We start from the raw sequence: 13,977 nt of genomic DNA on the forward strand, positions 1-13,977 counted from the left end.
CGGGGGTAACACGACATGATCACCAAATAACACCGTTATTAGCCAAATAACACTTGTAATCACCGAATAACACTTGAAATTTTAATAGTAGCACATATTGGTGACATTTAAACATTGATAATTAAATAATATTGTATTATAAGTGTATTTTATAACTTACAAATTATTTATAGAAAGCAGGTAAGTTCATAAAGATCGCATTAAATATTAGTGTGTACTATCCACCAAAGTTCAAATGAAGTTGCATACTCTCTTGTAACGAATTTATGTTTTATAAACGGTACACTTAATATGAGATCATCGCTTTTTACAGGAAATAAGAAATTTGTCCAGTTAGTAAATATATATACAACGCATATAAAAACACCCTGAAGTTTTTGGTGTGTATTTTATATTCTTTTCCGGAAAGTTTTCTTCCTTTTTCCGAGTACGGATAAATTAATAAAAAAAAACATGTCATTGAAACGTTTTATAAAGCGCAATCTACGACTAATTATTTAGAATAAGTTTTGACATTGAACAAATGTTTTGGCTGGATTTTGACACATCAACACATCTGAAAAATGACAGATTACAGGAACAACCGGAATGGTAATAGCTATCTGTGTCAAATTTCTGATTCTTTTACTTAAACCAAACAACCATATAAATGTTAGATAGTTCCAGATCACGAATATTTACATAAAAGTGTCGAGTTCATAATTTTTATAGTCTGACCGGCTGTATATCTGTATGGGTACACGTCACATTGTCAATTCGGTACCTTGACCTATAGAAAAAGTCAAATTTGCACCTTGTCGAATCAGCATATACATTTTGTGAAATTGTCACCATTCAAATTCATTTCGTTATATATATAATATGAGGCAGGCGTTACCTGTGAAAGGGGACGAAGTCTGTATGAATTATTTTTTTTTAATTCAAACATATTTTAACTTCAAAATCTGTTCAAAAAAGAAACGGAAATACCCTTACGTTTCCGATTTCGGTTCTGTTGTTCAGTATTTTAGTTGTGACGTTATTTATGTTATGACGTCATATTCAATGTAAACAAAGAAACGCTATCAGGTAACGTTTTTTCATATCAAGCCATTCAAGGAATTATTAAAAATGGAATTGGTATTGCGTTCCTTTCTATATTTTACTAGACTGATAAATATATATTTTACTCAAGGACTCATGCAAACGAGACCGGAAAAAGGAAGTAGATTTCTGCGCAAATGCGGGAAAATAAAAAAGTCTGAAAATAAAAAAGTTAAAAAAAAGTTAACGATTTTGAGTTCATTAGTAGAATGAAAATTTCGGGAAATTTTCCCGATTTTTTTTAAATTTTTTTTTATTGATTTTTCTACCGTAATAGGGGACTTCGTCCCCTTATAATTGGTTTAACAGTCAATTTTGCAAATATTATTTACATTTTTTGTAGTTTGATGCATGTACAACGTCCATACTGCCACAATGCCAATAGGATGTATCAGCCATACCTCGAAAAAATGTATCGGCCATGGGACAACATCGTCCATACTTTGTGAAGACGTGTTGTCCATGTTTCTTTTTCCGGAATTAAATTTAAGTTACATTTAGATGTATTATTATATTTTATGTTATAACCACAATCTAATAATACTTAAAGACTTTAGTATGGACAATACGTCTTTACAAGGTACAGACGATACGTACTATGGACGATGTGGCGGTATGGCTGACACATCCTATGGACGATGCAGAAGTATGGCCGTCACGTCTGGAAAGCATTTAGCAAAATGTTTAGTTTTACCTTTTTCTTTATTTTTTTTAGTGATAGGGTACAGAATTGAATAAATAAAATAAATCAACAGGGCCTTCACCCTGTTGTATAAAAGCCAGTTTTGGTTACTACGATGTATACATACAGTTACAGAGTATAGTTTTTTCTTCAGAATAAACATTAAAAAAATAATAATGAGTTTGTTGTTTGAAGTTTTCTGTATATTCTATAAAATTTAATTTGTTTATATGACAATAAAGATTATCATTAATAATATTCTGATCACTTTTCTCTTTAAATGTCAAAGATTTATAACTAACATAATTTATATATATAAGTCCTTGTAAATACTTAAAACTTAAACATGTTAAATCAATTAAAAAAATAAGCTGTTTGTTGTTTCAACCATTTTCAGGTAGTTTTTGATGTTTCAAAATTCAAAAACTTAAATAAAACAATAAAGCCATTACACAAGCTGTTGTTATATCTACAGGAACTTGGGGAGCGGATATAAAAAAATTACAATTAACATGATTAATAAATATATGTTTTAGGCCATAAAAAAATATATGTCTGTTTACGGTTACCCGACCGACCCTACTTTTGAGCGCCGACCCTAAGTCATTTTATTTCCGTCGTAAAGTGAAAAATAAACTGAACTCGTGTCAAAAACAAAGTTAGTGTTGCAAATAATATAAATCAATGTTTTAAGGAAATTCGCAACTCGTGTGATGAAATAAACACTTTGCCGCCTTTTTTTCCAACCAATTACCAAGGGAAATAATCCAATCATTAAAAATACGGGTGAATTCGGCCCATGATCAACTCGGACCACGACAAGACGAAACGGCATAATTCAAAATCATGTCACAAAAAATAAAATAAAATGGAAATACCGACCTACCTACCCTATTTTTTTAAAGTATGTAACCTTAAACAGAAATATATTTTTTTTTGGCCTTACTAGCAATGTGCAGTAAACTATCCATGTCTGCATACTGAACGATCTTACATACAGACATGATAAGTATACTGTGCATTGCTAGTAAACATACAAATCATAATGCCATCAATTAAATAATACAAAATTTAGATAGAAAATATAAAAAAAAAACAATTTAGATTATAAATTCCAGTGGTTTGTTCTTGTGAAAATTAAAAGTTATAAAAGATTAACTGTGACTTATTGGCATACAAATGTAACTATCACACTGTCAGACAACAGCTATATTAAGTGTTACACAGTAGTTAACCCAAGATAAGAGGCAACTAGTGTGAAAAATTTTCAGACTGGCATCACAGAACCATGAGAACCTTTAACAAAATTTCAAACCCATACCACCCCCCCCCCCCCCCCCTTTCCCCCCCCCCCACCCCAACAATAACATACAGTATTATTTTCTTTTCTCTATATTTAAGCACCCCATTGTTCTTTATAATCAAAATAGTTTTAAAATATTGAAAAGAAACGAGTAATTAACTTGCAGAACATCATGTTAACCATATGTGTCAAATTATTCAGGTACCAATTCAAAGTGATTAAAATTTGGTTGTAGAATCCCTTTTGGGCTTTATTATAATGGGGATGGAGAACGTAATTAGTCCCGATTGCGACTATATAGTGCAGATTTAAAGCTTTAGGTTGACTTTGCTGTCACTATGCTGTCTTCAAGGTTGTTCCATATTGAAATATGATAATCCCCCTTTTGCCAACAATGAATAGCTGTAAAGTCTAAACTAATATCATCTACACTATTTTTAGGGAGTGCTGGGTGTGATGTTACATGTACACACGTGAATTAAAGAAACTATTAAATTTTAATAACTAAATTAAGGAAATTTTGACACCTTTCTTAAATGACATCATTGCTCAACAATTGCTTTGAAAGTAAATTTGATATTTATGGAAATATTTCATGTATTTAGGCAATTAATTTCTAATATTTTCCTATACTGTAAATTTAGAAATTATTGCGGTGTTTTTATTATTGCGAAAAATGCGACAGGGTTATAATCGCAATAATTAAAACTCGCATTTTGAAATTTGTTATATGAATCCAAACAGGATTTTTCTGAATATCGCAAAAATTAAAATAGCATTTTAGTCTAAAATGACAAAATCGCAATAATATATGCTCGCAATAATTTCTGAATTTACAGTATACATCACATTGTGCAGTTTTCCTTATGAGTAAGTAAAATCAATTATCTTTAGTACATGTAATAAAAGAAAATTGAGTTAACTCCCCTAGAACATAGAAAATCTGTATGCATGGTAATAAATACCTCTGTGATTCCTAACAAGAAAAATATATAGAAAATGAAAGGATATGGAGTAAATGTACATGGGACTAAATCACACAATACATAGAAAACATAGAAAATTATCAATGAATAGGGCTTTTATTCCTGTTCTTCATCTTGACAGTCGATATATCTATTTCAATAAGCCTATCTAGGTATACCCTTAATTAGATATGGGGTAGAATGGAAATAAACTCATCATAGATACCAGGATTGAAATTTTGTATTTGCCCCAGACGTGTATTTCGTCTACAAAAGACTCATCAGTGACGCTCGAATCAAAAAGTTAAAAAGGCTAAATAAAGTACAAAGTACCAATATATACATGTAGATTTAGTAACCAATGTGTAAAGTATATTTGTTCCCTCTAACAGATGTTTCCCTGGATACTTTGTTATAACAATGCCATAATAACTGTACCTGTTGAAACAAATATGCTATAATCATGATACCCTTTATTCCGTCAGGAACAAATACTGTAATATTTGTTCCAGTGGAAATAATATTACAGACTATTTCTTCCGCTTGGAACTTATAAAATGAAGGAACTTATATTTCATGACATGGTAACTAAGCAATAGAATGACCAGATTTTTCTACATTTCAGGATTGTCTAGATCAGAAGAAATGCTTGATTCGGAAAACCAAAGAAGAGTTGATGGATTATCAGACAAAGTATCAAGACTGAAGTCTGTATGTACTAATTTAATCATGTGTTAATATACCTTCTCCTTTATTTACAACTTGTCGAGACTTAGGGCAATTAAATACTCTATTTCTGTAATATTAACTTAATACATGTATCAACAAGGAAATATTTGAATCTGGAATAATTTTGAATTCTGTAAAATTAATAAGAAATGTATGATGAAAACTAACCTAAATAAGGAGGGTCAGCCATGCATGCACTTAAATATATATAATCTGTTGTAGAAAAGGAAAATAATTGATAGATAATATTGTAATAACCTATATAATGTTTCAATTATTATTAATCTTGTGATCGTGCTATAACAGTAATGTTAAAAAATATCACTCATATAATGAATTAAAAAAAAATGTAGAGTATACACTAAACAACAACTTGATACCAACATATAGAGTCTTCAACAAATCAAAACAACTATAAACTAGTATCTTTGTATTTAATATGATTATTTAAAAGTAAGTTACTGTAACAATCAAAGATCTGTCATTGTTTTATTTATTACTCTCTTTCACAATTTTACTATTTTCAGCTTGCATTTGATATAGAAACAGAATCAAAAGACTCTAACAGATACTTAGATGATATGGTAGGTTTTTGCTCAGATTGTTTAGTATGCTGACTATGTGGCCATTCTGTCTTTTGGTGTTAGACTGGCATTGTGGTCTCAAGTAGGAAGTTGATTTATTTACATCATCTAATAATCAGGCTTAAAATCATTTCATTTTCTTACTAGTATTTTAATTTATCATCATTTTATTCATGAGCTTTTTTTTATTTGGCATATCCAACTATCGCGGTCTTCACGTGACTTTTGCACTTCAGTTGTATATCATTAATGGCTGATTAATTATCAATGAAAATGAACGGGGTACATAGATTAAACGGTCATAACATTTTTGTTACATTGTGAATTTTACCTCCCAACCCCGTGTTTTACAGTATATTAATTTTTACAATTAAAAATGTTTTAAGTTTCAGTTCAGATATATGATTTCTTGCTTCAAAATAAGTTTGAAAATTGAGGTGACATAACCACACAGCCTCCGTTGACTTCTTCGATAAAATTGCAATGGGACCTTATTATATAATCAATTTTCTCAACTAATTTATTGTTACTAATATCCTCCCAACCCCTAAAAAGATCAACAACATATTCATTTAAATGAAATCGAAAACCATATCAGTTTAGGTATCAAACTTTTTGCTTCAAAATTTGATAGAAAAATTGACATTTTGGCATTCGTTAGCAATATTTTAAACATGGCGGCCGCTGTTGGAAGTAAAGATCGAAATGACATGCCGGTATTCATTTAGTTATTAATCAAAAAGTAATATTTCAAATTTTTATTGAAGTGTGTCTTATTGTATTTAAGAAATTTCTTATTTCACCTTTTCTTTAACATATTTATTAGAAACAGTCTATCGCACTCAAAATAAAGATTTATATGCATTAACCATGCAGTTAACATTGACAGCTTGGGCCGACTTGTGAAGATATATTTTGTAAGATATTTACGATGAAAATCGAATAAATGTTGGATGCACGTGTTTTCAGTAATTGTCTTACCTTAAAGCAGCATAGAATCAAACATTCTTTCTCTTTGTTAAAGTGGATACATGCTGTTTGTTTTGATAAAATTTCGAAGCTACGTAAAAAAATGGCGACCAAATAATTTTCAAACGTAGAAGATGTTCGACACTAATTTTACCTATGCAAATGATTCAAATTGATTTCACTGTTGATATTGCAATTAAGTATGGCACGTTATTGTCACTTTAATAATACCCAAGGACATAGGTAGATTAAGGATATATTAAGTCATCGGCAACGTGATCAAAGAAAACAAACATGGCACAGAATCACGATGAAAGTTTTGACAAGACCTGTGTACATGTAGATTAGTATTGTTCGATTCTTAATGAAATTAATTTATGCTATTATTTTATATCAATAAAAGAAAACCTCGAATGGATGGTAACCGAGGTGAAATATCTATATTTTCAATTTTCTAATCATCACACGGGTAACCAGTAAATTTGACATAATTCTTATTTAACAAGTAACATGCAGAGTTATCGAACGTAACTATGACTGGAATAGTTGCATATGGTTTCTCAAAATTTTGCATCAATTCCATTATTTATTTATTTTTATGACCTGCCGCTGCTGTGGGGGCATTAAGTGTTACCCTTGTCTGTATGTTCATCCGTACATTTGTCTGTACGTACGTCTGGAAATTGGTTTCCGTTCTCTAATTTTGTTATGAAACTTATACACAGTGCTTATTACTACAAAACACAAATCAAGTTTGAATTTGGGTGGCATCACTTATACTGTTCTAGAGTTATTCCCCTTTACAAATGGAAAAATTGCTGAATTTTTCGTTTCCATTTGCTAACAAGTTTGCCTCAACCATGTTATGAAACTTATAAACAATGCTTATTACCACAAAAATCTGATATAGTTCGAATTTGGGTGGCGTCACTTTTACCGTTCTTGAGTTATGTCCCTTTATAACATTATATGCAAGTGGGGACATCATCTGTGAACATGGACACATTCTCCATTTATGTACATTAGAAACAGATAAATTATGTAGCAAAATATATGCAGCTTTATCTTGTATATATTTACAATGTATGTATTTACAACAGATAATAGTATTGCTGATAAGTGGCACCAATATCAGTTGCAAATCCAGGATTCTGGAAGGGGGAGGGCCGCAGACCTGCAAACTTTCTCGCTTCCTGCTGTATGGTCCGAGTACACAGTTATCGTCCTTTGATTTTCGTTGTCCACGAATAAAGTCCCTTGTGTGGACAGTGTGTTGCTTGCCAATTTTTTTAGTACCACTTCCAAATGTATTCCTTCATGTTTTATGCCTCAAATAGCAAGTAGGGGGATAAAATTACACTGTAAAAAAAATTTGGGTCATGAATTGTAAAGTAAAGTAGTGATTTGGTCCAGCTGAAAAAGGTTAAAAAGTAGCACTTCGGAAGCTGTCAAAAGATTTCAAGACCCCCTTAACATAGAATTGTCCATATTTTGAGTTAGAGCCGATGAAGTTTTCTATAATTTTGATATAATTTGTCCCAAAAGTAGTACAACACACTGTAAAAATATTATTGAGAAAGTGCAGGTGGGATTTTTTTTTTTTTTTCATTTATTGTCTAAAAGAAATGCACTACGAAATAACTGTGTACTCGGACCTAAGAGGCGAAATCAGTAAATATAGAATCTGTACTTTGGCAACTTCCCTGAATGATTTAATGGTGTCAATTTGTCAGATAGCATGAAACTAAAGGATTTAAACTTTTATTTGATAGAAATTCTGCAAAAATTACCCATTTTGGCATTATATGGTCAAAATAAGCATTTCAAAGCTTTTTCAATTTTGATGCATAAGTGGCATTCTGACTTTCTATGTGACAGGTTTTCCTGTGTCAATATTTGTGTTTCTATGCTTTAACCCAGTTGTATTACTCATTTGTGAACTCTGAATTTACAGAAAATAAGATTATCTCAGACAATATGTGCAAAATGTGTTGTATAAATGACCCTCGTGTAACGGCCTGTTTGGATCAAGTTAAATGTGAGGACCTAGGTACATAAAAGTTGAAGTCCATAATAAAGATTTCACTAAATTTGTATTAAAAGCACTTCACAATGTCTTTTGTACCTGTTTCATTTCACATAGTATCTTTCTTTTCTTATGTTAAATAGCAAGTGGTTCAAATATAAGCCTGCTGAGGCTAAAATTGCATGCAAGTTTTTCACTAAAAAGTGAAAAATCTTTGTATCAGACCATATTGTCTGCAAAAAAAGTTGAATGCAAGAGTCCTTTTATGCTCAGATTTATTGTATCATGTAACCTGAGTATAGAAATTATAAAAAAGACACAAATTTTTATTTCCTATAGCTTCAGTACCGGTATGCATTTTTAAATGTAAATATGTGCTACGGCCTAAATTGACCCTAAATTATTTTCAGTCTTACTTGGCTTAAGACCCTTTTATACTAATATGGTATGCTATTTGTAATTTTTCTTTCCATTTAAAGTACATTTAATACATATGTAAGGATTATTTATAACCAAAAAACTCCACAAATTTAAAATTGCTGGAAAATAATACATCTTCATGTAAGGCCCTCCTTTATTGGAAAACCTCCATTTTTTGGCACAGGCTCATATAAATTTGACTTTTAAATAATTGTGATAAGTCTGATAAATCAAATGAGTATTCTATTGCTTTAAATACATAATATGTCATATATTAAGGCCTTTAAAATGTAAATTTTTGCAATATTTTAATTTTTAAAGCCCCAAATGTTGATAGTTGAAATTTTTCAATTTAAACGTCAAAATTTAACACGCGAAGTTGAATATAGAATTTATCATATTGTCTATAATATATATCCTATTGCCATGAAACTTTGTCAGCAGTCTCATAATTTATTAAGCTTTAGTCATACCAAGTTTTATTAAGATTGGTCAAATTTTTCTATCCTATTAGGTCCGAGTACACAGTTATCGTCCTTTGATTTTCGTTGTCCACGAATAAAGTCCCTAGTGTGGACAGTGTGTTGCTTGCCAATTTTTTTAGTACCCCTTCCAAATGTATTCCTTCATGTTTTATGCCTCAAATAGCAAGTAGGGGGATAAAATTACACTGTAAAAAAATTTGGGTCATGAATTGTAAAGTAAAGTAGTGATTTGGTCCAGCTGAAAAAGGTTAAAAATTAGCACTTCGGAAGCTGTCAAAAGATTTCAAGACCCCCTTAACATAGAATTGTCCATATTTTGAGTTAGAGCCGATGAAGTTTTCTATAATTTTGGTATAATTTGTCCCAAAAGTAGTACAACACACTGTAAAAATATTATTGAGAAAGCGCAGGTGGGATTTTTGTTGAGCCTTCGACTTTTGTCGAAAAAGCGAGACATAGCGATCCTACATTCCGTCGGCGTTGTCGTCGTCGTCGTCGTCGTGGTCGGCGGCGTCCACAAATATTCACTCTGTGGTTAAAGTTTTTGAAATTTTAATAACTTTCTTAAACTAACCTGGATTTCTACCAAACTTGGACAGAAGCTTGTTTATGATCATAAGATAGTATCCAGAAGTAAATTTTGTAAAAAAAAAATTCCATTTTTTCCGTATTTTACTTATAAATGGACTTAGTTTTTCTGCCAGGAAACATTACATTCACTCTGTGGTTAAAGTTTTTGAAATTTTAATAACTTTCTTAAACTATCCTGGATTTCTACCAAACTTGGACAGAAGCTTGTTTATGATCATAAGATAGTATCCAGAAGTAAATTTTGTAAAAAAAAATTCCATTTTTTCCGTATTTTACTTATAAATAGACTTAGTTTTTCTGCCAGTTAACATTACATTCGCTCTGTGGTTTAAGTTTTTAAAATTTTAACAACTTTCTTAAACTATCCTGGGTTTGTACCAAACTTGGACAGAAGCTTGTTTATGATTTAAAGCTAGTATCTAGAAGGAAATTTTGTTAAAATTTTGTTCCATTTTTTCCGTATTTTACTTATAAATAGACTTAGTTTTTCTTCCAGTTAACATTACATACAGTCTGCAGTTTAAGTTTTTAAAACATTTATTAGATTCATAAACTATACTGGATTTTTACCAAACTTGGACAGAAGCTACTTACAATCAAAAGATAGTATATAGAGGAATATTTTTATTAATTTTTTTCCTCATTTTTGTTGAGCCTGCGATTAACAGCAAAAGTAGGCGAGACACTGGGTTCCGCGGAACCTTTACGAATTTTTTTTATTTTCATTTATTGTCTAAAAGAAATGCACTACGAAATAACTGTGTACTCGGACCGTATGGGGAATATCCTCTCATGAGAGGTGTTGACCTGACCCCTTTTAAAACTCAATTGTTTAAACTAAATACTTTTTAAAAGGCATTCAGAGGAGTAAAAAATGCATTACAACACATGTATACTCATTCAAAACCATAGATGTTCTAATTAAGTACACTAATGAAATTAACATTGTATAGGTATGCATTAGGTCCCCATGTGCTTGGGAGGAGGGGGTACCTGACTTTATAGGCTTAGTCCCCTTGGGTCCTCCTGTGATTTTCAGGACTCACAGCAGCAGTAGAATTAAATAGCAAGAACCCACTTTATTGTAGCATAAACTTCTAGCTTTATTACTCTAATGCAGGAATGAATGAATGATCTGTGAGGGCACATTATGATAATGCATGATTTGATAAAGCCCTAACTTGATCTGTGTGGCAGTACCATCAGTGACTGTGAAAACTGTGTTTTAAATATTTTGGCACAAAATCATAAAGACTTTAAAAACCAACTAATGATGGTAAACACATTTAAGATTTGTCACTTTTCTTCTTCTTGTTTGTCAGATTCCTTTACCATGTTTACATGTACTTTTTTTTACATCAGTCACTAACACAAAAAATTGTGGCATTTTTCTCAATTACTGCAAATCAGAGCTTCTTTATATTTGATACCAAACTTTATATTGGTAATTTTTATCGGTACCATGTGACACATTCCAGATCAAATTATTTAATTTTTTTTTACCACATGTGTGTTCTTTACATTGGAGCACATATAAAATGTATAAAAATATTGAAACTTTTGTTGCATTTTTCTCATCATCAAGTCAAAGCTTCTTGATTTATTGAACCAAAATTCATATTGGTAAGCAAATTATATAATGTGACAAGATACATTTGTGGTTTTTGCATTGATGCATGACTAAAAAATTTTTGTTGAAAATTTTTCCCACAAGTTTAATATTGAGTATGGTAAGCCATATGTTTATCTATGTATACTCTCTGTTGTCTGCTTCCTCATTGTTTGTTTTTCCTTTCACTCAAAAGCAAGAGATGGTGTATGAATTAGTAGATTCTTGCGCTATATCTTGTAAAAAATTGATTATGACTGATAACAAATTTTACATATATAACATGTATAACTTTCAAAATCATGCTTTTTCACATACATTTTCCTATGTCACAATGCTCTGACATGTTACCCAGATTGACATTGGTCTCATTCATGAAAAATAACTCAAGATTGGTTTATTACAGGGAAATGACTTTGAGAGCACACATGGATTATTAGGAGGAACAGTTCATAGACTATCTCACATGGTGTCCGCCAACAAGGGAAACAGGAAGTTGATGTGTTATATGATTCTAGGACTTGTACTGTTGTTTTTCTTAGCTTATTATCTCATTACAAAAGTGACTAGTTGATATGGGTTTGTTTATATTGTTTTATAATGAGTTTAAATTTACCAGAGAGTTGATTATCTCATAACAGCCTCTATACATGTAGTTGTATTTTTCCCAACTTGTTCGCAAGGTACACTTGAGCAAGTTTCTATTGTCTGTAGATATTTGACAGAAATCATAATTCAAGCTCAATTTTTATCAAGTGATGCCTCAGTTGATTTATTTTGACAATAGATTCGAAAATCATTCCGGGTTTCTTTCATGTTGAGCATCTGCAATATTTTGACAATAGAAAATCATTCAATTCTACTTGAGATTTATTATCTACACTACAGCTCACATTGATTTTGTAGATGGTGGGAATGGGTACAGAGTGGAAAAAGCTTCTAGATTATCCTTCTTGTCCAGCCTGTGTAAAGGATACACTCTTTACTTTTATACATCATAAAAGTTGACACATAAAACGTCTTTAAAAAAATTATTGAAGATTTTGTATATAAATTGGCTCCAGAATTTAGGGTTAAATATTTGTCCTCAGGAAGGGGCTGGATCAGGGGAAATTGTCAAAATTCACATGAGCTGTAGTGTAGTAATTGTGATTTAATTTGATAAAGTACATTCAATGGTATTTTTAAATGCTGTGTAATTGATAAATATTTATTGTGCATTATTGTTGTATAAATGGGGTAATCTTTTTAAGATTCATCTCCTTCAGTTTGGGACACTGTTGGTTACAATCTAATTAAGATACAGATCATTTGTATGCACTTCCCTTACAAGGCTCTGTCATCACAATCTGTTCTGTAAATTTGCACATTTTAAATACCAATGAAATTTCTGCTACACAATATTTGAAGTGTCGCTGTGTACCATTACAACCAAACCAGAGGAATCCAAAACAAAGAGTAAACCAGACTGTTGTCAGATCCTCGTAAGGGAACGACCATATAACTTTAAGGGAGGGGGTTATGTTTTTTTCCTAATTCTGATCCCCAATTTGATGAAAAAAATAATGTTGTCAAGCAGATGACAAAAAAAAACATTCTGAATCCAGTTTTTCCCCCTACCTTAAAGTGTTAAATTTTGAAAAAAATAATTTAATTGATAGCTTCGAAAAACTAAAAAAGAATTTCATGCTTTGTGGGAAAAAAAATTTCTGACAGAGACGAATAACAATACCCCCCCTGAAGTTAAATGGTTTCTCCCTAAGTCAAAAATTGTCACATGATCTGCATTACAATCAGGTTGTTGATTCATTCTTGGGGGGGGGGGGGCACAAAAAGTTCCTGTATGCTAGAATTAATCAAGAAGGGATGAATATAAATGCTGGCATATATACCATGTATACTGTTTTTGTATTTTGTTTGACCTGGACAAACCCTTATTATGGTTAAACATAAAAAAGCAATTGAAGATTATATTGAGCTCTAGATGTCTTTTATTTATTAATGTCCATGGGGTGCTGTCTTATTGGTGGGTTATCAAATCTCCTTTTATTCATAACTACTACAGTACTGTTACTATAAATTAAGAAATTATTATTGCAAATTTGACATGACCAACCAAAATTTGAGATTAATTATTGCGATTTCAAGAAAAGCTGCATATAGATATATGTACAGTTTATCATTATTCTCAATATTGTTATAGTCACCCAGTTGCAATATTTTCATGAATTATAACCTTGCAATAGTTTCTGTATGGACCATATTAAATTTGAATACTGGGGTAATCAATTGTGATAGTGTAAACATGAAATATTATTTGTTTTAAAAGTTGCATGTACATTTATATGTGTGAAACATCTTGCATTAACAATCAGTGTCTTTTATAGTTGTATAAAAGTGGACCAATGGAATATCAAGAAAACATGTTTTAAGGTGGTACCTAACACTACAGGGAGATAACTCTGTAAAATTCAGCTAAACGTTTTAATTACGTTGTATTGTTAAGGAAATATTAAGCTTCTCAATGATCA

At 31.1% G+C, this 13,977-nt stretch overlaps 1 protein-coding gene across 1 annotated transcript; it reads left to right on the top strand.

Annotated features, from left to right (window-relative positions):
- Positions 1 to 483: 483 nt before the first annotated feature.
- Positions 484 to 12,811, top strand: LOC127704940 (BET1-like protein). Its single transcript, XM_052209180.1, has 4 exons — positions 484 to 591; positions 4,659 to 4,744; positions 5,290 to 5,346; positions 11,853 to 12,811. Exons 1-4 carry the CDS (start codon positions 564 to 566, stop codon positions 12,018 to 12,020), a joined length of 339 nt encoding a protein of 112 aa, XP_052065140.1. The 5' UTR covers positions 484 to 563; the 3' UTR covers positions 12,021 to 12,811.
- Positions 12,812 to 13,977: the final 1,166 nt, after the last annotated feature.

This window comes from Mytilus californianus, unplaced genomic scaffold (genome assembly GCF_021869535.1).
Source record: "Mytilus californianus isolate M0D057914Y unplaced genomic scaffold, xbMytCali1.0.p SCAF_6, whole genome shotgun sequence".
Classification (NCBI taxonomy): Eukaryota; Metazoa; Mollusca; class Bivalvia; order Mytilida; family Mytilidae; genus Mytilus; species Mytilus californianus.

What these genes read in the sequence shown, in the direction of transcription:
- LOC127704940 (XM_052209180.1), top strand. Translation starts at nt 564, where the DNA reads ATGACAGATTACAGGAACAACCGGAATG. An exon ending in TTACAGGAACAACCGGAATG is followed by an intron (nt 592 to 4,658) that starts GTAATAGCTATC and finishes TCTACATTTCAG; the next exon opens with GATTGTCTAGATCAGAAGAA. An exon ending in ACAGATACTTAGATGATATG is followed by an intron (nt 5,347 to 11,852) that starts GTAGGTTTTTGC and finishes GGTTTATTACAG; the next exon opens with GGAAATGACTTTGAGAGCAC.